Source organism: Zonotrichia leucophrys, chromosome 10 (assembly GCF_028769735.1).
Source record: "Zonotrichia leucophrys gambelii isolate GWCS_2022_RI chromosome 10, RI_Zleu_2.0, whole genome shotgun sequence".
Classification (NCBI taxonomy): Eukaryota; Metazoa; Chordata; class Aves; order Passeriformes; family Passerellidae; genus Zonotrichia; species Zonotrichia leucophrys.
This window is the reverse complement of record NC_088180.1, coordinates 17,203,621-17,227,089: the sequence shown is the minus strand read 5'-3', so window position 1 is coordinate 17,227,089 and position 23,469 is coordinate 17,203,621. Positions and strand designations below refer to the sequence as shown.

The 23,469-nt window shown below is 44.9% G+C and overlaps 1 protein-coding gene across 1 annotated transcript in view; it reads left to right on the top strand.

Moving 5' to 3' along the window:
- The window catches only part of ADAMTS17 (ADAM metallopeptidase with thrombospondin type 1 motif 17), a 155,991-nt gene that overhangs the window by 20,409 nt on the left and 112,113 nt on the right, over nucleotides 1–23,469 (top strand). Inside the window, exons 5-7 of the mRNA XM_064722306.1 lie at nucleotides 8,263–8,346; nucleotides 8,683–8,840; nucleotides 14,846–14,889. Of these exons, the coding sequence (XP_064578376.1) occupies nucleotides 8,263–8,346; nucleotides 8,683–8,840; nucleotides 14,846–14,889 (286 nt within the window). The remainder of the gene's footprint in view (nucleotides 1–8,262; nucleotides 8,347–8,682; nucleotides 8,841–14,845; nucleotides 14,890–23,469) is intronic.

The following is a 23,469-nucleotide window of genomic DNA, read 5'->3' as shown; positions in this document are numbered from 1 at the left end:
GGGCTGCATGAAGTGATGCTGATCATACCTTTCAGTAGTTGATGGAGTTGGGCTTGAAAATCTTTCTAGAAATCCTAGGGATATATTTTGGAGTGATGGGAATCTTTGGAAATTGCAGGCTCTTGGGAAGTGTGGGTGTTAATTTGTGAGCTGTCCCTGTAGTGGGGCCTTCTGGCTCAGCTGATAAGGGAACACAAAGCCTCCCACAGGGAATGCTCACTCAGCTGTTGGCAGTGCCACTAAGGAGGTAATGGCTAAATTGGATGTAGACATGGAAAACTCTGCTCAGAGGCTGCAGGGGTCCTTGCAGAGGCATTTGCACAAGAAAGTCTTGGAGGAAGCTCATGTTCCTTTGCCCATGCTATTGTAGTATCCAGGAACAGCTCATTCTCCTCACTGTGCCTCTGCTGGTGTTTATGAGCAGCAAATTGGCTTGGGAAAAAATAACAGTCCTGAACAGTAATTGCCTGGTCATGCTTCCAGTGAAGAGATGGATGCTCAGCATAAACCAGCTATGGAACAACAGCTTTTTAAGAGGTCTTGTGTTCCTTCATCAAGCACTGGTGTGAGGGAGCCCTCCTGGAGGCTGACTGAGTAGGGAGTTTGATTAGTCTTTTCCTTTAATGAGCTGCTTTTCTGTGTCCCTTCCTCTCCCTTTTATTTGGCCTCCCAGTGCACTCTCAGAGTTGTCGCTTGATGAGGCTCCACTGTGGCTCTGCAGTTACTTTTGATACCCTGATGCCAGCAGGTCAATGATTTCACTGTGGCCATTGGGGATGTCTGTGTTGTGCAGCTTTTTCAGCCTGTGAAGATTGTTAGGGATGAACAGACTGATGGACCAAGTCTTAAACAAAAGATGGCTGTGGGTCTTTGAATGATGTCTGTCCAGGCTGAGGTGCTGCAGAACATCTCAGCAACATCAGCTTGCCAGGTGTGAATAAATCTGTGTGGGGAGGTGCTCAGAGATGGGCTGGCTTCTCTAAACCCATTTATTAAACAAATATTGAAGGTTAGTTTCCTATGGATTAGGCTGATGGGCTTTTAAGCTGGGTTCTGATGCTGTAGGGTGAGCTCACCCTTTATTGGACACCAGAGAGAGCACATGGAGAGGACTCTTGGATGAGGAACACGTTCGTGTGACATCTCCTCAGGTGCAAGGTCCAGCTGAAATGCTTCCCACTGTTAAGTCATTGCTCCTGGGGGTTCACTGCTGTGAGGTTTTTCTGATGTCTGATAGGATTTGAATTCATGTTTCAGCTCTTCAGCCTTCACAGGGGCAAAGGGAGGGTCTCTCCCTCAGCCACCTACATTCCCACGCTCTGAGGAACATTTTTCAGGTTTGAGAGTGACTGCAAGACCAAAAGATAGAGAGGAATAAGGATAGGCAAACACAGAGATGGCATCACTGCATAAATCCTTTATTCTGTGGTCTTAAAACCAGGTGGAATTCAGGGAATCAAAGGAAGATTTTGATGTTACATTTGTGTAATGAAAGCTGACCTTCATTCCAGGGAAAGAAGCTGAAGGATAATTCAGAAAAATGTATTTCAGAGAGATAATCATGAGGTTTGGGAAGGCCTTAAGCCAAGCTTTTGGCTGCTTGGGATCTTTGTTTCTGTCAGCCTTGGGTGTCTGTTAGCTGGGGGACAGGATTTGCCCCATGATATTAGGCAGTGCTTATTCAGCTATACTGCAGGATGGCAGGCTGCCTCTAAAAGAAACCAGAATGTTAATTTTGGCTTGGGTGCTTGCATTTAAGCAAATAGAACATTACTGGTCAGGGGTATATTAACTTAACTCCTCTCTGTAAGCCATTACGTTTACTGTCAAACCACAAAACAAGCATTAAGAGGTCTTATTAATGCATTTTATATTTATAGACATTTTAAATAAAGTGATCTGCCTTAAAGTATTTAATATCTATTTATGTTACAAGAATTTCTGAAGGGGGAAAAAGTCAGCATTACAAAATAAGGGTTTATTGCTCCCTTGGTAAATGAGAATCTTTGAGGAAAAAACCCCACCACCCTCTTCTAGAATAACAGCTTAAAAGCACAGCAAACCCATTTTGGAACCCAGAAATAACAGGTAGCACTTCATGTAGCAAATGCTGTGTTTTTGATGTTATTCTGTAGTTCCATGCCCCTGAACAGAGAGTAGATTCACATTAAAAGTACTTGTTTTTTGTGAATGTCACTGTAGAGGTGCAGGCTCTTCCATTTACTAAACCAGTGCTTGAAATTATGACAGGTTTTTCCAAGATCATGGAAGAATTTCCTTCTGAGGTGCTCTGTAATGTGTAAGTAGGAACAAGCAGGGCTCCAGGGATTTGAGTTGGCTTTTTTCAAGTCACCACTGCTAAAAAGAAATCTTTTCTTGTTTTCTGGCAAGGTGTTTGATTCAGCACTATTTTCCAAACAGGTGCTGAAGTTGTTGTCAAATGCCACCATGCCCAGCTGCAGCCTTAGCAAGGCAGTGAGGAATGGAAGAACTTGGACAGGGAGCAATACCAGCAGAGCTGTGGGGATGCAAAACCACCTACTTAGATATAGGTGCTGATCTTTTTTTCTAGGTTAAACTCCCTTGTTCCTGAGCTTTGTTGCAGTGTTTGCATTCCAGTTCTTGTCTCACCTTTGGCTTGAGAGCACCTCCTGTTCATGCCCTCCTTCTGTAGTGACCAGTGTTCAGAACTTCCTCTGAATTCCATTCCCAAGTGCCTTTGTGGTAAATCCAGCTTTAAAACATGCTTATTTTGCTCACCCATTCTGCTGGTCTGCATCTGGCAGTTAATTTCTCAGTGCATTTCATCCATGTGGAGCTGTGAGGGAGGATGTTCTGTTCTTGCAGGAGTTCTGTGCTTTTGTTTGCTCTTGTGGTTGCTTTTCATCTGAAAGAAGTGACCAGTAAATGAAAAAGGAGATTCTAGGAACTGCACTGTGTCTGGTTTTCATGGTTTAGGTTTTCAGCTTTCTGGTTCTGGAGATAACTGGTTCAAGTGGTGATAAATGGGGATGAGAGCCTTTGGAAAGTCCAGTCCATGGCTGTTGTGTGGCTGAGGATGAGGAGTGGCTGTTTCCAGGCAGGCCTGAGCAGGGAGTTGTGGATGTTGGCTCCTTGCAGAGTGCAGAGCTGACTTTGCAAACCCAGTCCCACCCAGACTGACCCTCAGAGCATTTGGAGACAGAGACGTCTGAATTTGTGAATTTCCAAGACCACAACACAGTCGTTTAACAGCTGCTTTCTATGGGTTTGAAAACCTAAAAAAAAAAAATGGGTTGATTTGGGTTTGGTTTTTTTTTGTCCCCTAAGTGTATTTTTTTGGGTTTTGCAATAAATTACAACTGTGGCTTGGTTTGGAGCTTGCCTTTTTCCCTGAGAGTGCAGTGTGGAGGGAGATTTTCTGCAGTGTGTGTCAGTTCTCCTGCAGCTGTTGCTAAGCCATGAGATTACTGTGGAAGCTCTTTGCAGCAGCAAGCAGGAACTTGAAGTTAGTGATCTTTTGGATGTCATTAAGAGGGAAAATTCTTATGTTGTTCTTTAGGAATGATACTGTTTTACTCTCTGAAGCCTGATTTTACGCTCCACAGATTGTTTTTCATTTTGGATTTCCCCTGTGAGGGTTTTTTTATGTTAAAAAAGCAGATAAAATCATTTTTATCATGCTTGCATTGATGGATTTATATGTCTGTGCTCTTGGGGGCTGGCACATAAAGGCTCCAGAGCTGCCACTGATAATCAGCTCCCTTACCTTGGTCTGGAATTTTCATGATGAGAACAGGGACATAAGGGAACGTAAGGGAAAAGGATCTGAGTGTTTCATCACTGTCTACAGATTTCTCTTTTTGCTCCAGCAGCCCCAGGAGAAGGAGTTATGTCAACTGTATCTTATAAAGAGCTATGAATATGTTCTTTTTCATAATGTTTAAAGGAGTAATTTGAAAGCTTGGCTTTAGGTGGGTGTTAGAAATCCTATAGCACTTTTCAAAACAAGAGAAAGACAACCTCAGTAACCTGACTAAGGCTTCTGCTGTCCAAACCTCATCCAGCAGCCAAGGCAATGGGAAGGCTCCTGCTTGACTGCAGTGCTCAGGGAAGAAAAAAGGGAAAAAAAGTCAATTTACCCTCAGGGTTGCTGTTCTAAACTCCAAAACATCTGAAACACACACGTCTCCCTCCCACTGTCCACCTGCAGAGGAAGCTCTTGAGAATTAAAAAAAAAATTAAAATGATGTAGTTTAGTTCCTCTCTGAGCCCAATTCCTTATGTCTGTGTTTGCTTTGTGCGTGCTGGGGCAGGCCTGCACAGCTTATGCCAGAACTGCATTTGTTCTGCCCCTTCCATGTCAGAGCTGAGAGGAGAAGGAACGGCAGGAGGAATGCAAACAGAGGAGGATGGTCCAGCCTTGAAGCTTTCCTGTTTTCTTTAGGGCATTCTGTGCAGTAAAGCTCTGTCAGAGAAATGCAGGTGAGGGGGGAGATGCCAGAGACAGGCTTTATTCTCTTCTTGCTCTACAGCACTTCCCCTTCCATTTTTTCTGTCTGTTTTTATGGTTCTTTACCATATCTCCTGTTTCCAGAGCTCACCCTGCTTCTGATGACTCCACACAGAGAAGTCAGTACAGAAGTGTAGAAGCTCCCCTGCAGCAGGGCACCCACAACACTTCAGTCACATTGACCACTTTTCCCATCCCTTCCTTTCATCCCAGTGATCCAGAGCCTCCATTTCTTTTCCATCCAAGCTGCTTTCTGCCACTTGTGGTGATGTCCTAAACAAGTAACCTTTGCATTTGCTTCCATGGCAGAGTTTCATGCAGCTGACACTTCTGTTCCCAGCTGCCTTATTTTATTAAAAGGTCCTAAACCACCCAAATATTTTTACTTTTCCCCTGCTGGAAGCAGTCACAGCAGTCTGAAGGGTGTGATGCAATTGCAGGCTTGAGGAAGGGTGGCCCATGGGCAGGGAGGTGTCTGTGAGTCAGTCTCTCTGTCTGTGCAGCAGGAAATCTTGAGAACATCTGCAGTGGGAAATCCCATTTCTCATGGGCTGGTACCAGTTATCCCACCACCCAACCTGGCACGTGCTGCAAGTGGACACTTGGATGTGATGTGGAACAGCTCAGACACACTGAGTCTCTGGGTTTGGTTTTCTTGTTGGCTGGGTGAGAAAGGCAGAAGGTTGTTGCTGCCATGATGGAATTCCATTCTTAGCAGGAAAGACCTGTGTATTTGAATTATTTTATTTTAAATTCAGCTGGATCCTGTGATGGTGCTTCCTCTGGGCACAACCTACCTGGCACAGCCTGCTTTAAATCCAGCTGGGAACAACCTGAGCTGTGTCAGGCTCATATTTTTTTATCAAGTCATTTAAAAGTCTGTTTGCTTTCTCCATGGGATTCCTTCTAGCCTTAAACCCATGATCTGAGAGAAGTTTCCCTCTGGAAGGACAGTGCTGGGTGGGGCTGAGACCCAGAGGTGCCCTGTGCTGGACATGGATGCTCCCAGCTGTCCCCACAGGGCACAGCAGAGCCTGGCAGGAGAGCTGGGGAGGCCTCTGTGAAAATGTCTTCAAAAGAGGGGGAAAAGGCTGAATAGTGGAAAAAAGTGGGGGAAAAACCCAGGTGAGAGCAGGAGGATGAGGAGCTCCAGGTGCTGGAGCAGAGGTGCCCGGGAGATCATGGTGGGGCAGGGGGCTGTGCCCAGCACTGTGACCTGTGCAGAGGAGCCTGTGCTGGAGCAGGATCTCCTGATGGGAACTGCAGCCCATGGAGAGGATCCATCCTGCAACAGGGAAAAGGTGTGAGGAGGGAGCAGCAGAGAGAGCTGTTCCAGAGGACAGTCCCCATTCCCCATCCACCTGCCTGGCTCTGGGTGAGGGGGAAGGAGTCAGGAATGCAGGAGTAAAGATGAGGTGAAGGGAAGATGTTGTTTTAATTTTTTTTTTTTTTCTCTGTATACAAATTATTTTAATTGGCAAATTAAATTTTCTCCAAGTCAAGTGTGTGTTGCCTGTAACTGTTAAGTGATCTCCCTCTCAGAGGGAAAGGTTAATGTTCCTTCAAGGCAATACCATCAGCCTGGGGCTCCTTTGGCCTTCATTTAAGAAAATAAGCAAACAAAGCTTGAATAAACAAGCAAAGTGGAGCCTCTTGCACTCCCAGGGACTTTTTTTTGGTTTAGTGTCCAATTGCTGCTGATATCACTGGTGGATGGGAATAAAAGTGCAGTCAGAGTTATCTTTGGGATAGAGAGCACAAGAGAAAAGGAGGAAGGGCTGGCAGCTTTCAAGATGCCATCCTGAACTGTCCAGCAGCTGGTGCTTGGTGGGCAAGTGTTGCCAGGGCAAACAGCCTTTGGAATCAGTGGTGTTTGGATTTGTCTGTGCTGGCTCTGGAGGCAGCTTGGCTGCTCTGATGGGAAGCAAAGCACCAGCACCCAGCAGCTCAGTGATAAGGACCTGTTTGCTGGGATTATTCTCGTGCCATGAGTGGGAACTTCATGGGATGGCCAGAGCTAGTGGAGAGCTGGGACACCAAAGATCCATCCGTCCATCCATCTGTCCATCCATCCATCATCCATCCATCCATCATCCATCCATCATCCATCCATCCATCATCCATCCATCATCCATCCATCCATCCATCATCCATCCATCCATCCATCCATCCATCCATCCATCCATCCATCATCCATCCATCCATCCATCCATCCATCCATCCATCCATCCATCCATCCATCCATCATCCATCCATCCCTCCATCCATCCATCCATCCATCCATCCATCCATCCATCCATCCATCCTCCATCCATCCATCCATCCATCCATCCATCCATCCATCATCCATCCATCCATCCATCCATCATCCATCCATCATCCATCCATCCATCCATCCATCCATCCATCCATCCATCCATCCATCCATCCATCCCTCCATCCATCCATCATCCATCCATCATCCATCCATCCATCCATCCATCCATCCATCCATCCATCCATCCATCCATCCATCCATCCATCCCAGGGAGTGTTTGTCGGCCTCTCTAGTGGTGCAGCAGGTCTCCACTTACACAGGGGTCGTCTGTCAGAGCCTTTCTGTGCAAATGTCAAGTTTGTCCCTGCCAGGTCTGTAGAGAGGGGCCTGAAGTGCTCTCCCAGCACATCCCCAGGCTGAGCAAATAGTGCCAGCCCTTGTGTGCACTTGTACACCAGCCCAGGGTAGAGAAATGGCTCCTTGTGCTCAGCTGGAGGTCACTGGGTCAAACACTGAGTAGCTCTGTCTTGCAATCTGTGCCTAAATTGTAGGAAACATTTATGTGTGTGCTTAAATCCAACCCCAAACACTGGAGAGCTTCTTCCACTGAGCACATTCCTGAGCATTTGCACAAACAGGAAAAATACCAAGCGTTGAAAGCATGATGTGCAAGATGTGCTCATGCCTGAGGTTTGCTGTAGGAAGTTTCTGAGCCTGGGTGATGCTTGTAGCCAAAGGAGCAGTGAGCAAGGAATATTGCTTACCTGGGGCCAAACCTGCCTCTCATTTGTCAGGAGTCTCACTTCACTGGTCTTGATTTTGGTTTTTTTGACCAAGTAGGGGATACAATATTCACCCAAGGCCTTTTATGTGGCCTTTTACACCTTTTGAAATAAACCCTCACCTTTTTTGATACTGTCTAGTTAAAACATTTGTACACTGAGAAATGGGTGGAATAGAATCCTGGGATCAATTAAGATCTTATGTTCTAACCTATAAAAATGAGGTGAAGTATCTGAGCTGGAATGCAAAATCTGGAGAAAGTAGTAAGGTAGTTTCCGGTGCTATTTTTGTATTTCCTGAGGCTTGTGTCATTATGTGCTGCCTTATTACTATTCTCTTATATAAGATATGAAAATAACAGAGGGAAATTGCTTTTCCATTCTATTTCCTGAAGTCTAAAACACACCATTATTTCATCTTGCATTCAGATATCTCTGATATTTAAATGCTGAAGATCCATGGTAGTTGAATGCTTCATAACGTATGTCCATGCTCCTGAGACTTTATCTTTAGAGCTCCTTTGGAATATTTTTCTCCTTTTCACAGCAACTCTTAAATATTCTTTATTTTATTGAGTGTAGTAGCACAATCCATGTGGGGGGAGTTTTTGTGTAAATTTTTAAAAGGAGAAATGTCTAACTTTAGTCACAATTAGTTTCTTCTACCATTACTAGGTCTTGATATTTCTACTAACAAGCTTTGGATGGTTTTATTTTTTGCTTTTTGACAGGTGTACAACATGTTCCAGCATCAAAGCCTGGGAATTAAAGTCAACATTCGAGTGACCAAGCTAGTCCTGCTCCACAGTCGCCCTGTGAGTCCCAGCCCCTTTTCTCCTGCTCCTGGCACTGCTCTGTGCTGTCCCACAGGCTGGGAGGGGGATGTGGGGCCTCAGCATCACAATCTCTGAGGAGTTCCCTGTTCCACTTCACCAGGCAGCGTTAAAGGTGGGAAGTACAGGGGCTGTGGGAGTGAAAGGAACCAGAATCCTTTTATTTATCCTTCCTGGTAAAGCTGTCTGCCTGTAGCTGCAAACCAGTATGAAGTTAGGTGTTACAGAGAGGTCTGATGCTTTATCTAAAGACTGGGGATAATAATTTCTCCTTTTATATATATATATATATATTTATTTTTTTTTTTTCTCCCAAAGGCAAAGTTGTCTATCGGGCATCATGGAGAGAGATCTCTGGAGAGCTTCTGTCAGTGGCAAAATGAAGAATATGGTGGGGCAAAATACCTTGGTAACAACCAGGTTCCTGGTGCCAGGGATGACACCCCTCCTGTGGATGCTGCTGTTTTTGTGACCAGGTATGGGAAGGTGTGGTTTATCAGTTTGTCACAGCCATGGTCAGTGATGGGGTTAGCTGTCAGGCAGAAATGTAAGGAGAAGATGACACATTTGCTGCTCAGGTGGCTCAGGTGAAAGTGCTCTGTGTTGTTTTTGTGCATTCTTAACAAGGTTGTACCAAAGCATCTCTCCCCTTGAGCCAAGGTGTCACAGTCAGGGTCAGCACGTGGCTGTAGCACAGGGGGGCTTTTTCCTCACCCCAGCTGGTAGGAGTGCAAAAAACAGGGAGGTTTTGGAGCCCTTCTTCCTGGGAGAAGGAAGGTGAGGAACTGAACACAGCTGAGCTCAGGTGCTCTGTGTGCAGTTTGGGGTGAATCAGCTGAGCTGACAATGTGGCAGCAGAGGGCAGGGAGTTATCTCCTAAAGAAAGAGGGAAATTAGTTTTCTCTTTTTGCCCAAGGAAATAACCACTTTAACAACTCTCCTCTATCACAACTGAAATAGAGAAGGGGTGTCATTCCTCATTGGTTTGTGTATTTGAAAACTCATGCATTTATTTCAGATGTGAAATGAACTTTATAGAAATATTTGATCAAAATTCTTTGCACTTTGTAATTCTGAACTTTATCTGTCAAACACATCAGATAAAGCAAGAAAAAGGGTGTTTAGGGACAGCAATCTTTTTTCCTCTAATTTTCTGAGCTCAACCTCACAATACAATGCAAGTCCCATGTTCCTCACAGTTACTACAAATTCTGAACAGCAAATTCATGGTGTTTTAAGTTTTTTGCATCCTTTAAGATGTAAAAATATTAATTTTTACAGAAATGATCTCTGAATAATGAAAGTGAGCACAAAATTATGGTGTAATGGTGCTAGAAAAACACTACTTCCTACCCCCTTGTCCCCCAGTTTGAGACAGGAAATATCTGTATTGCAGTTCAATATTACTCACCTCTTTTACTTCTTTTCTCTGCCAACAATTTAAGTAGAAATACATGTTTTTGTATAAACTGCCATCCTGATTGCAATAATCTCCAGTGTTAGATTCGTGTTAACAGCCGCACTGCAAACTGTCCATGGGATTGTGGTGAGTGTTCAGTGCAAGAGCTGGTGAGCAGGGCATGAGGCCAGCAAAGTTCCTGAGCAATCTCCTCCCCAGACGTGTGTGCAGCTCCCCCAGCCCCTGCTCCCTCCTCTGTATTCACTGCAGTGCACCAGGCACTTGTGCAGATATTTAACAGTTTAGACAGGGGGAATAGTTCCTTTGAAGTCAACTGGCTGCACATCCTGGTTGTAGTTAAGCATGTGCTCCACTGGATCAGGGCCTAAATAAATAACTAACATTTTTGTTAACCTCATCTGGGTATCCAGTTGTCCTGCATGACAAGTGAGGCAGAGGGAATCTCTTCTGATGGGCTCTGAGCACAGGGTGGGGGGAATGAGCAGAGCATTTCATCTCTGCTGCTCTCAAAACTGAATGCATAATGTCAGGCTAAATGAGCTGGACTCAGGCTTCTGAGGAAGAACTGTAAAAGAATTGGTAGGAGGAATTGTTCAGTGGATTTGCAGGGTTTTGCAGTGGGAATAGCTGGGAAAGTTCAGGTTTGGTTGGGTTAGAAACCAGATTCAGCTTTGGTGAGAAGGCTCAGGCCAGGGAGCACATGGCTGTGCACAGCAGCAGCATTTTGGCTGCTGGAGAGATCAGCAGTGTGCACTTGGAGTCTTTCCTCCCTTCTTGCTTGTCCTGTCATCCTTAACTCATCCTGCTTCTCTGCATGGAGGATGCTGCATTACTTGGAGGGCTTCTGGGCCAGCAGCCCCATGCCTGTGTCAGGGAAATGCATTTTTCTTCTCTTGGCTTTGGAAATGTGTGTGTGTGTGTCCCTGGACCCTCCCCAGACGGTACAGATGGACCAGTGGTAGAGCAGTGGGAGCAGCAGCATGTCCAGCACGAGCAATTGCGCCAGGAAAAGCAGAAGCTGAATTTTCAGCAGCTGCAGCTGCTTTAAGGACTAGAAACAGATTCTTTGGGGTCAAGCTCTGAAGAAATCCCTCTGGTTCCAGTCTGGCTGGGTTCATTTGAAACACCAAGGCACTCTTGCCTTTTGAAACTTCACCTCTAAGTGATGTTTCCCATATCCTTGTTTGTATGCAAAAGTAGATTACATAGGTGGCAAATATTCCTCTTGTGAGATTTAAGGTGTCCACCTGAGTTCCAGGTAAGGGACACACTGTGCCTGTGGAATAAGATGCATTGTCCAGCTCAGTAAATAAGTGAGACAGTGGGAATAATCTGCCACAGCCCTGAATGTCTGAATATGGTGCTGTGGTCCCTATAACCATCAGACTTTCCTCATTCAGATTCTGGTTTTGAACTTGCAGAAATTCAAGTCTCTTGCATCTTTGGATAGTGTACTTCATATTTTACCAGGCAGCTGACAAGAATAACTTCTGTCTGCAGAATCTGAGTCTTAGTGATTTTAGAAGCATGTCTCATTTGAAACACATTCCCTCTCTTGATCCCTCTGTCTTTTGCATTCCTGGGAAATCTTCAGGCACACTGATGTTATCCCAGCTCCTGGCTGGAGGTGTTTGGGTCAGCTATTAGACTGTAGGTGATGTGATAGCAGAGCAAAGAATGTCCCAGCACTGACAGGAACAGAATTCAGAGCTGTCTTTAAGCAAAGACTTGTTTTTTCCTGACACAGTGGTGGAGTTGTTCCATTTACAGCCTGGTCCTCCCTTCCACACTTCTCCAGCTCTTTGCCTTCCCATTAAATGGGCAAATGGAGGAATTCACTGTGCATGGAGGAAACTGGGCACATAGTGCTGCTGAATGTACCTATGGATGTGGAAAGTTTATTTTGGCAGGTTCTGCACTGTACCATTTCCTGTGTCCTTTAGCTTTATGACCCTGCAGGGTTAGACTGGTCGAAAGATGTCCTTTGAAGGATGCTGGGAATGGCCACTTAACAGAATGCTTCTTATTCCTGTTGCACAGTTCAACTTCTGTCCTTCTTTCTCACAGGAAGGACTTGAATTGCAGAGTTCAGCTTAGCACAGTTAGGTATTTTTTTCCAGTTGGTGGGAGCCAGATGGAAGAGTGACTGTAGGAGGAGTTCTGAGCTCTTCTAGCTATTTTTATTGAACAAAACAACTAAACTGTTGTCATTTTTTTGAGAATTGTTGTACTCTGCTAATTGAAACCTCTGCTGGGTACCACCCATGATAATGACTGAGAATTTCACAGGTCACAGGATCAGAACTTGTGTCCTGCTTGACTCAGTGAATGGCTAAAAGTGAAGAGTAAAACTGGTTCACAGCTAGAGCTGTGATTTCAATGTTGATTATCCAAGACCTCGTGTGATAGGGTCAGATGTTGGACTTGAGCTGCAGCTCCTGCAGTAAGAGTTTTATTTCAACACAGCTCTGTAAAAAATTCTGCTAACAGGACTGTGTCTGTGTGATAAGAGACCTTTGCACATGCAATAAATATTAAAATACCTTTCCTGCATTGTTGAGTATCATTATAGTATCAGTCATGTCAAGCTCTCACTTCAAAATTACCCATGCAGTTGAGCTCACAAGTGTGCCAGAGAGACACCTGTGATTGAAACCTTTTTAAAAGCAAATCAGTGTCATGTGCCAGGATGGGGCCATTTAAATCACAGGTGTGACTGAGCCACAGGTGAGACAGATCACTCTCAACACCTTTCCATGCTGTGTTCTCCCTCTGGCTGCCAGGGAAGGACTGTAGGAGTTTCAGCATGGGCTTTGTGATGAGGTGTGCCCTTGCCTTTGGAAGCAGACTGAGACACACCAAGCTGGTTTGTGACTAAAGGTCTGGATGTGCTTTTCTGTTTGGCCACACAGTTTTGGGGTAAAATATTTGCAATGGTCCAGATGGTTTAAATCCTGGTGTATTTGAACAGAAGATGGAGTCTCTTGGTCTTGTGTTTATGACAGTTTTAAGGATGGGCTGAGCAGGTTTTTGACTTGATTTGCCAGTGATGTCCAATTCTGCTGCTGATGTGCTTCAAGCCTTTCCCTGACCAAACAGCACCACAGCACTCTCTTCACACACAATGGTTGTTCTACCTCTGTAGGAGAGTCTGCAAGGTGTGCTGGATCATTTACTAACTCCTTATTTACTGGCATGGTGGTAATTCCTCTGTGGAGCTGCCAGAAAGTGCCAGACACCTTTTGGTGTGGGACAGCGCGAGCAGCAGAAATTCTGTGCGTTATTTGCAGGGCTGGACAGGCTCTGGAGGGAGAGAAAGGCTTTTCTAGCTGTGGCCTCCTGCCATCCACTAATAGTTCAGCTATCTGTTGTCACAAGAAAAGCATCTGTTTGATTTAGCAGTTTATATAACATAATAAGTCCTTAAATAAACCTCTGTCAAGCTGGCTCTGGGAAGCCGAGCAGGCGCGCTGGTGCCAGCTCCGTCAGGAGACTGTCATTAGTCTTCCTTGGGAAGGCTGCAATGCCAAGGTGTTGAGACACAGGCTGCAGTGAAAAATGAAAGCTGGGGCTGGTGTGTGGTCGTAGCTTCCGATTTTTGGTTGGTTTCTGTCTCATTTTTTTAACACTTTGATGGTTGTTATGGTTTTTCTGCACTGAAGCGTGGTTGGTTTTCAGTGTGTGCTGAACAAGAGCTGGGAATGGCTGTTTGTGCTCTCCTTCCAAGCCCTTGACAGCTTGATTTGTGGCTTTCAAAGGAGTTTGGTGTGGAGGGTCTGGATTAATCAGCAACAGTCCTGGGCCTTAAATCCCTTTTCCTATAAACCCTAGTTTCATAACTTTCTTCAAGGAAAGAGCACTTTTAATATTTATCTATTTTTATATTTCTTCTAAGTATTTTCTTTTTCTAAGTATTTATCTTTCTCAGAGTATTTTTGATCCTCCTCCTGCCAAACTCTTACACTCCAAACCCCAAGGGGACTCAGGCATTTCAAATGGCACACTCCAAATGTACCAGTGGGATTCTCTTGCCTCCTCCCAGGGTGAGAAAAGCCAAGGTGATAGAGACTACAGTTCCTCAGCTTCCCTTGGGTTAAAGAACTTCTGAAATGTTTGAGCACACGTGATGTTTCTCTGCAACTCCTCTTCATTGTGGATTGCACTGCAAAGCAGCCCTGGTGAAGAGAGCTCCTAAAAGTTTAGGTCTAAGTGCTTCTTGAAATGCATTCAAGATATTAATTTAGTTATAAAATACTTTTCCCCACGCACACACTTGTTTTCCTGTCATGAGGAACCTCATGTACCAAATCTCACATGAAGTGTCAGTAGTGTCAGTGCTTTGGTGGTGAGCTTCAAGGCTTTTATTCTGTTTAATACAGCTCCATGGATCCCTGGCTGATTTGTGGGTGCCACTGGCATCTGTAGTGTCTTCTCCTGCCTTGATGAGATGTGGGGAACAAGTGGAGTCTCTTGAACCTCTCTGTCTTGGATTTGAACCATAACATGGCAAATCTGAGTGTTATAAGTTTAGCTGAAGCCAATTTACCCATTACCAGGAAAATCCTGAATTCTCCTTTTTCTTTTGTGTCAACATCTGTCTTTCTCTGTTTAGTTCTCCTTTTTTCGTGCTCTTTTCTATTCTAGTGAAGAATTGAGAATTTCTGGGTACATATTATTAGTTCTGTGCCTTCACTCATCTCCTACTCCCACTGTCTTTCAGGGTGCATCACAGGGTGTCTGCTTCTTATTGTTACAATTCTTTTGTGGAAGGAGCTTTAGTTTTAATTTATGGAATAAATGTGACATCACAGACTGAGGCAAGTTTAGGTGCTGACTCTTAGGTCTGATGGTGGGACTGTGGTAGATGGGGCTGATTCACATAATTCTCTGTAATCTCAGTAGCAATCAGGGCTGCTATCTGTGTTGTCATCATGTACACTGCACAGCAGCCTTACAAAATCCCAGACCTCAACACCCATGATATGTGAGTCATGCACCTCTGCTTCTCCCTGCTCTGGAGGCACAGGATACATTTCACTTCTGTTCTGTTTTTCTTTCTAGGACAGATTTCTGCGTGCACAAAGACGAGCCTTGTGACACTGTGGGTAAGTGCAAGAGGCAGGGGAGGGGATTTTGATAGGCACCTCTGTGCTGAGAGGGGTGTTCTGGGCAATATTTCACCCCTTGGTTTGCTGTCATGTTGGTTTTGCTGTTCTGTGTACCTCTGTGATGCAGATATGGATTAGTATGAGCTATAAATAAGGCATTAAATTTTAACCCCTCCTAAGCCCTGGAGGTCTCTGGGTTCAGGAGTTATTCTTGAGTATTTCTGCTTCTTTGGAGTGGATGCAGAAGAAACTGCCTCTTGGTGTGTCTGTATAATGTTCCTTTCAATTCTCTCACCTCAAACAAGAATTTGCTAACTAAGGAGTGTGTTTCTCATTGTAAGAACCTGTGTGACATTCCCAGATCAAGCTGGCACTGAGACACTGGAGAAGAATACCTCATTGTGGGAAAGCCAAGTTAAATCTTCTTTTCAGCCTCCTGCTCCTCCTACTTCCTAACCGCCTTTACTTGTGTCCAAAGCCTGCATACACAGGGTCCTTACATCCCACACATTAAATACTTTGTTTATTTATTTCACTCAGGTAGCAGTAACCTTCACAGTGTTCTCCTGGTTTGTTTTTGTTTAATCCCCACAGTGGCAGCAGTGTTTGGAGGCACAGCTCAACATCCTCTCTGTGATGATAGCATGAATTTGTTTGAACTTGCCTCAAAGTCAGGTGGCCCCTCATCCTCCATTCTGTGTAAACTTGGGATGGATCCTAATTTTCAGCTGTTCTTACACCCCAGTGTTCAGGGAGACACTTGCAGGGGTTGTGGGCAGTGGGTGATGTGGGGCAGGGAGGGATGTGCCTTCAGCAGGAGCCCTGTGGAAGGCTCATCTTGGAATGCAGCTCCTGCCCTCCCTGCTGTGGGGATCAGGTGAAAGGAGGAAATACAGAGCTGGAGGATACATGCCCATGAGCAAGGCCTGGCCTCTGTGTCCAAGCTTTTTCCATTTGGAATCCCTCACAATGTGTTTAATCTGTGTCCAATGGAAAACACACTTCCACTGAGGAAGGTTTTTACACCGTGTGCCTGCACCTGGAGGTGGCTGTGCTAAGATACAATAAAGAAGTTAAAAAACAAAAAGAGAGAGAAGCTGATGGAAGACACATGCTGACTAAAGTCAGAGCTCTTTCCATATTTAAAGAGAGTATTGTTGAAGATCTCTATTCAGGGAATTATATTACCAGAGACAGCATGACTAAGGAAATATTTTTATGACTTCTTTTCTGTTCTTACAATACCCAAGTTATTTCTTGTGCTGCTGCTTGCTGCACACTGTGGCTGCAGTGGAGAAAGTAGTAGATCACAGCAATGAAGATTAAACTCACTTGTTACTCTTTCCAGCACAGTTTTCCAAGATATTTAGAGAGTGAATATTCCTGGGACAAGACCAGTCTGGCCTCTTTGCTCTCTTCAGTCCTGCTTTTCCTACCTTCTCCTCTGACAGTTTGATTATGTGGCAGCAAAGCACTTATATCTTCACTTATGCATTTTCTGTGCCCCATTTGGCCTTGTTGTGCCCTTTGGATTTTTTCATGGCAGAGGAAGAATAAATTAATCCATGTTCTTTTGTGACACGCAGCTGGTTTGAGAAAGTGGTAGTGTTGGGAGTACTGAATTTTAACCATGCCAGAGATTCTCTGGTTGTCCTGCTTTGTCAGGATTGGGAAAAGCAGGTGTGAGTTGTAGATAAATAGGTTTTTAATAGCCAGGCTTCCATGCCATGTGCACACACCTGGGTGATATGAGCAGCAGTGTAACATGGCTTTGGCTTGGGCTTAATATGACTGCAACAATTGAGACAGGTGGATGCCCATTGATCCTCCATGCTGGCTTAGGAAGGTTTATCTTGGTGTTTCAGCCATCTCTGCTGTTGCCAGATTGCTGTTTCTCACTCCAGCTCCCAGATACCCCTCCCAAATCAGCAGGGCTGCCTGTGGGAGCAAGAAATGAGTCCAGGAGTGACATCAGGTTTGGTCTTAGTGGTTATGCTGAGGTTGCTGCGCTCCCCAAAGTTCTCTACAACAGCAGCTTGCTTTCATTTCTTGCTTTACACTGAACAGAAGAGGAACATCTCAGCTGATTCATGTGTGTTTTTACACCTGCTTATGGCTGAGGGTGGCCCTTGCAATGCCAATGCTGACATCCTGTAAATGCAGCGAGCTCTCCTAAACCAGGAGACCTCTGCTCTATATAAGGCAGAGAATCTGGACTCTCAGACTCCTGATTTCTATTCCCACCTCTGGCACAGACTCATTTTGTGACATTTGGCAAGTCACTTGCATTCTGAATGCTTCTGTCTCCCTCTGTGAAATGAGGATTTTGAGTGCAAAGCTACAGGAGATTGCATGGCTGAGGAAAGTCTCCTGTGAAGAGTGTGGGGTTCTTGGGGGTGTGATGTAGTACAATTCTAGAATCTAATGTTGCTTAGTCATGTTCAAGAGACTCTAAGGAATCTGTTGGGTTATATGTCCTGAAATAAGAGGACTCAGAGTGCTGTAGGTAATGTTATTTTCAGTGACAATGCCTTGATTTTCTTTACATTGTGAGAAATAAGAACTTACCCTGGTGGAAGCCTTGAGGCCCAGCTGTTGTTGGGAAGTGGGATTATGAAGTTTAAATGGCTCATAAGAGGTGTTCATTTGTGCTCTGGAAGATCCATATTGAAAAACCTGTCTGGAATCTTTGCCTGCCATGCAGACCCAGCGAGAAAGCAGCAGCAGGAGGTTTGTATTTGTGTTCTGGCAGGGGCCCCTCACTGAAACCAGTTGCTCTGGGGACTTGGTTCAAATTTTCTTGGCCCAGCTGCCAGGGTAGTGTGGAGGGTTACATAATGGCAGAAACAAGCTCAAAAATGGGGAAAATGTGTAGGTGTGTCTTGGGGTGATACCCCAGTGGAACAGAACCATGTTTGTGTGAGAAATTGTTTGTTAATGCTCGTTGCTCTACTTGGTTGGGTAAGGTAGGCTTGGGAATGGGTGGATTCCAGAGGAGGTGGACAGACGGAAAACAATATTCCTGTGTGGAACTGTGGTGTTTCAGCAGCCTCTGCTGTGGGATCCAGTCCTCAGTGTGACAGGAAGGTTCTCTTTGTGTGACACAGCCTTGTCACACACCAGTCACAATTCCCGAGTCTGCTTTGGGCTCATCCCTCACCCAGAGCTGCCGTTTCCTGCAGAGCAATCTCTGTTCCAGCAGAGCTGTCCCAGCCAGCCAAACTGCCAGTTTAATGTCTTGCTATTAATATCAGGCTGCAGCTTGGAGCCTTGCACACTGTCAGAATCCAACCTTCCTGTGACATAAGCAGATTGAGAATGCCCCTTTCGTTCAATATTTCCACTGCCAGTGCCAAATAAGCAGCTTTATGGTTAGTTAGGAATGATCCTGCATATTTCAAGGCAAAGCTTGGCCTTCATTCCTCAGTGTACATGTTACCCCAGATCCAGGCTGAAGCTTCCCTGTATTCAGCTAATAATAAAATTGGGGGCAGTGTGGAATTGGGAAATGGAAAATGAGAATGTGTCTTAAATATCCTTAAATTGCCCTGGTTAAAAATGACTTTACCTCTGCTGCAGTCACATGGGCTCCTCTGTGGCCTGATGTTGGGGAAAAGAAAGCAGAGTAAGTGTGTGTACTGCAGAGGGGCAGGCTGAGCTGAAGGAATAGCTGCCTGGAGAAAACCAAGCACAGAGTGGAGGTGATTGAGAAACACAGTTTTCCAGACTCTTTCCACAAGTGAATCAGTGTTTGGAGAAAAACATTCCCATCTCCTGGCTGTTTATTGCAGTAAAGTAAAGTATTTCAAAATATGCCCAGGTTTGGCAAAAGAGGAGCTGTGGTCTGTGTCTCCAAGTAGGCTTTTTTATTCCATGTAAAACACCTGAATAAGGGACTGCACATTTTAATCTTTTCCTTGGCCTTTTGTCACCTCTGACTGGCCTGTCCACAGCAGGAGACAGTTCTGGTCATCCTGCCTGTACTGTTCATTTAAATCTTCCTCCCTGGGTTGTATTGATTGCAGTGCCTTGCCAGTGTCACAACAGAGAATTCATCCCCAAGGAAAGGGAAAAGACTAGCTGGTTTGCTCTGAGTGGAAAAGGAATTCTCACATTAAAAACATTTTCCATAGTGGTTCATGTTGAATGTTTCTGTATATTCCAGGGCGGGTTTTTATTTGATGCCAGAATAAATAGAAATACCTGCTGCTTAAAACAATTCATTAGAGCAGCAGTGCCTGGCTTTAGCAAAAGCCTTGCTGGGACTGTCCTTCAGACCAAACCCAAACCCAGCTTAATGCATTAAAATGAGTACACTGGAGGTTAAAATGCCTCTTAAAAAAACACTGTCAACTTGATTTGGTGTTTGGGAAAGAAAGGGACCTCAGAGCACTGCAAATTTCTGTCACTTGTGGCTCTGCAGGGCAGTGGAGTCAGGCTGCTGCTTTAGGAACCATGGGGAGCTGTGGTCCAGTGCAGTGGGAGAGTTTTTCCCTTGCCTTTTGGTTGCTAGGGAATAAATGCTGGGCTGCACAACCCAGACAGTGCTGGGCTGTGCTATTGGGCATATTCATCACTACCCACCCTACCCACCACAGCCTTCCAGTTTCTCTTCACCAGCCAGCAATCCCTCGTCTTCCAAATTCCCACTAAAAATTCATGTGCCAAGCAAGTGTAATATGAGATTGCATAAATCTCAACAGAGCCCTGGGATAAGCACAGCCACTCAGGTACTTGGGAATTCCTGCTGCTGTAACCCTTGCTCTGCCTCACTCAGTGTCCTGTCTGTGCTTTTCCTTTTCTTGTGTTGGGACGTGGCTTCAGCCAGGCTGCCTCGCTGTGCACTGAAGCCCAGAGGAGAATCCTGCTCACACCAGCCTCAGAGTCTTGGTGGTGGCTTCTCTGGGGTCAGGATCCTGCTCCTGCTCTTAGATGTTGCCTGAGACATGCAACCCTCCTGATACCATCTTACATTCTGCTGTTGTTGTTAGGAAGAGTAGAGCATTTGAATTTTATTTGCCTTTGGGTTTGCTTTGCAGCTCAGTAGTCTTGTTTAAGTTTGTCTTTATTCATTCCATGTATGGAGGGCACTGGTGGATTCTTGAGCTCCTTGGCTGAAAAAGGTGCTGTCCTTAGCTGGGAGCTCACATTGTCCTGCTGCAAGGAGTTTTTGTAGAAAATATGATCACTCTTCTCTTTGGGAATTTACTAATCTGGGAGTGCTATCGACTCACAGTTATGTCAGCTTTTAAAATTTTCTCTCTGTTTCATGTCTTGGGTGAAGGAAATAACTTGGGTAATTAAAACAAATGTAAGTGTTTAGTGGGGAGAGGATTAGTTACAGGTTTTCTGTACATTTCTCATTTTTCCCTCTTCCATGTATTTCCAGTTCCCAGCTCGGGGGTCTCACAGACCCTCAGTTGCTCTCATGATTAACTCCCTTCCCTTTCCTTTTCCCTGTTTCTCTTTGGGGTTAGTTCAGGGCTCATAGGAGCTCTTGTCAGTTCTGTTCCTTCGTGTTGCCTTTGCTCAGCTGGGCCTGGGCAGGCAGAGCTGCTGTTCCCAGGGGCCCTGCAGGGTCTGGTTTCCATCACTCAGACCTGGGACGTGCCCACCGAGGTCACGGAGTTTCCCTACATTTTCTCCACTTCAGTCTTCGTAAACCTCCAGCAGTTCCTCATTAGTTCTCCTCAATACATCATTTTCCTTTTGCAGCTCCAAAATGTGTTTCAGGCCCTTTTATTTTCCCATTATTTATCTGTCTGTCATGCCCACCCATCCCAGCAGATAAAACAGTGTGGTGTGTGTTTGAAGCTTGTTCTCAGGGAGCTGGAACTAAACACTGTCAGCAGGGAGGAATAACACACTTCCTGCTCTGTACCTGGCCTTTCATCTCCTCCCTCAAACTGCTATTGGGAATTAATGCTCATTGATGTTTAAGCTGGTTTCTGAAATATGTTCACTCATTGTCAGTCTGAAATATGTTCACAGTCATTGTCAGATGTAGGGCGGCGTGTCCAAAATCTTCCCATCAACTTCCCACCCTGTTTTAGTTTGTTGGCTTGTCTCTGCTCATCCTAAATCTTGCTTTTCTTGTTGATAGCTCCCTCCTGACCTTCTGACTTTGACAGAGCTTTTGTCTTTTTTGTGCCTCTCCCCAAAGCTGGTGCTGGATGTTTAGGCTGATTTTAGCTTGAAAGCTTTGCCTTCTCCCATGGTTTTATTAATGGTTCATGGGGATGTGTTTTGATAAATGCAAGTGAGCAACTGTCTAAAATGCTGTGGAAAGGACCCATAGTGCTTTACCAGGCAACATATTATTGAGTAAATATTCTCCAGGCTATCACATCTCAGCATTATACAGGGTGGTGCTGATTCCTGTTTGAATGAAATGCATCTTGATAGAATTATCATAGAATTCTAGAATGATTTGGGACCATCAAAGCCCAGCTCATTCCAGCCCTCTGCCATGAGGCATTTTCCACTACACCAGGTTGTTCCAGTCCCATCCAGCCTGGCTTTATTCACAAAATTCAGTGGCTACCAGAACTATGGTCCTTTCCCCTCAGGAATCCAGGGCTCCAGCCCAAATCCCAGCCTGGTGTCTCACCAGTGGGTAACTAAGCTTCTGTCTGCTGCCTTTATTGAAAGGAGTAAGTCACGAGGGAAAATATTTGCCATGACTTTGTTGATATTTTTTCCGATACTCTGACTTTATTCTTTGATTTCAGCTCCATCTCATAAATCACTTTATGTGCTAAATCATTGTGCAGCTTGACTGGTGCAGGTGCAAACACGTCCTGCATTCCACTCCAGGGCCATTTCTGTCTGTGTGAAATTATATAGACATGTACACAAAGCACCTGGGAATTTTGGTCTCATAGCTTAAAGGGGAGATACCTGCATGTGATGTTCCTCTCCCCATCTCTTTCCCCCTCACCCTCGTGCTATGTCTGGGGCTTTGACATACAATCACTCTGGGGGAAAAGGCTTGTTAGGACTGTTTGAACTAACAATTCCCAGTGAATTTACAGGATAGTGTCCTTCAGAAGCAATTCAGTACATTTTCATGCTGGCATGGAGAAAAAACAATCAGAAGTGTAATATTTTAATATTTTATTTTGTATGACAGGCAGGTCTTAGGGTTTTGGTTCTCCTGAATATACTGTGCTAGAACTTCTAAATTACAGTTTTATTTCCTAGACATCTTTGTGCCTCAATTGTTTCCTAAATTAGAGATGATTTGTGGGACACTGCTTGAGAACCAAGGCTTTGCTTATGGCTAAGCAGCATTTAATGATGATTTAAAGAAATCTCTGCTGTTTATCTCGGAAAGGGGTCATTGTGTTTGCAAACAGAGAAGCGGGAGCCTAAATAATGTCCAGCTAAGCCCACTGTGCCAAACAACTGTCAGGAAAAGCTCTGGAACTGCTCCTGGCTACTGTGTGTGCGAGGCTGAGAAGCCTTTGAGGCAGACACGAGCAGAACAAGCTCATTACATTTGGTCTGTGGACAGACCATTCGTGTCTTTTGGGGTTTGTAGTATTTCTGCTCTTGTCTCTTGCCTCATCCATGTAAATGGAGATTTGCCATGCTTGCTGCACTGCTTCACTCTGCCGCTCCATCACTTCCCCTTGCTGAGGGGTTTGTTTCTCTGGGGGATTCTCACCAGAATGATCATAAAACAAATAAAATCATCAATTCTGCTTTCATAGCTCACCCTGCTTCTTACTTCCCCGTTTGTTATAAAAGGTTGTGGAAAGATAAATAGTATTTCTTTTCCACGGTGTCAGACCTGCTGTCAGTGCTCTATAAATAACCCCTCTGGGCTGGGAATGCCAACCCTGGGCTCTCTGCAGCAGAAAGCAGAATTTTCTGCTATGACACGCTTCAGGCCAGGTGGACAGGGGAAAATGAGACTCATAAAAACCATTTCTCCCTGGTTCTCATCCAAGAACATAGAATGATTTTGCACATCCCCATTTCCAGCCCGGCGCCGTACCCGTTAATTCCTGGTGCCTCCCTGACAGACCATGAAACAACACATTCAGGGCTTTTTGCACTGTATTTTATTGGGAAAAAAAAAAGAATGTATTGAGAGGAGAAGGAAATGAATTTGTAAACAGGGCCTTTCCTCAGTAAAATCCAAAGCTCTGTACCGAAGAGATCAGAGCTGTGATCCCCATGGTGCAAGGCTACCAGAGGCAGCTCCACTTCCTTGGGCACCAGCCAGTTCTTCAGGTCAGTGAAATAGTGGTTAAGCCCTTCAACAGGCCAGAGGTTTGTGTTCCTCCTTTCCACTGCCTGGGTCCTTATTTTCCCCTGTGTTTACACATTCCTGGTCAGTTTGCTGCAGACTGCAGCACTTCCAGAAAGCTGACGCGTTTATAATCGAGAAACCTCGGAGGTTTTTCTTCTCCTGTCAGACATAGATGGCTTTTATCCAGTTGACTGCTTTACAGTGCCTTTATCCTTTGCTGGCTTGAAAACATTTCAGATAGTTCCTATTGTTTTATAGACCCTGTAGCTAGAAAACCAAGCTTGTGTAAAAACATCTGTACATAGCTGTGCAATAGG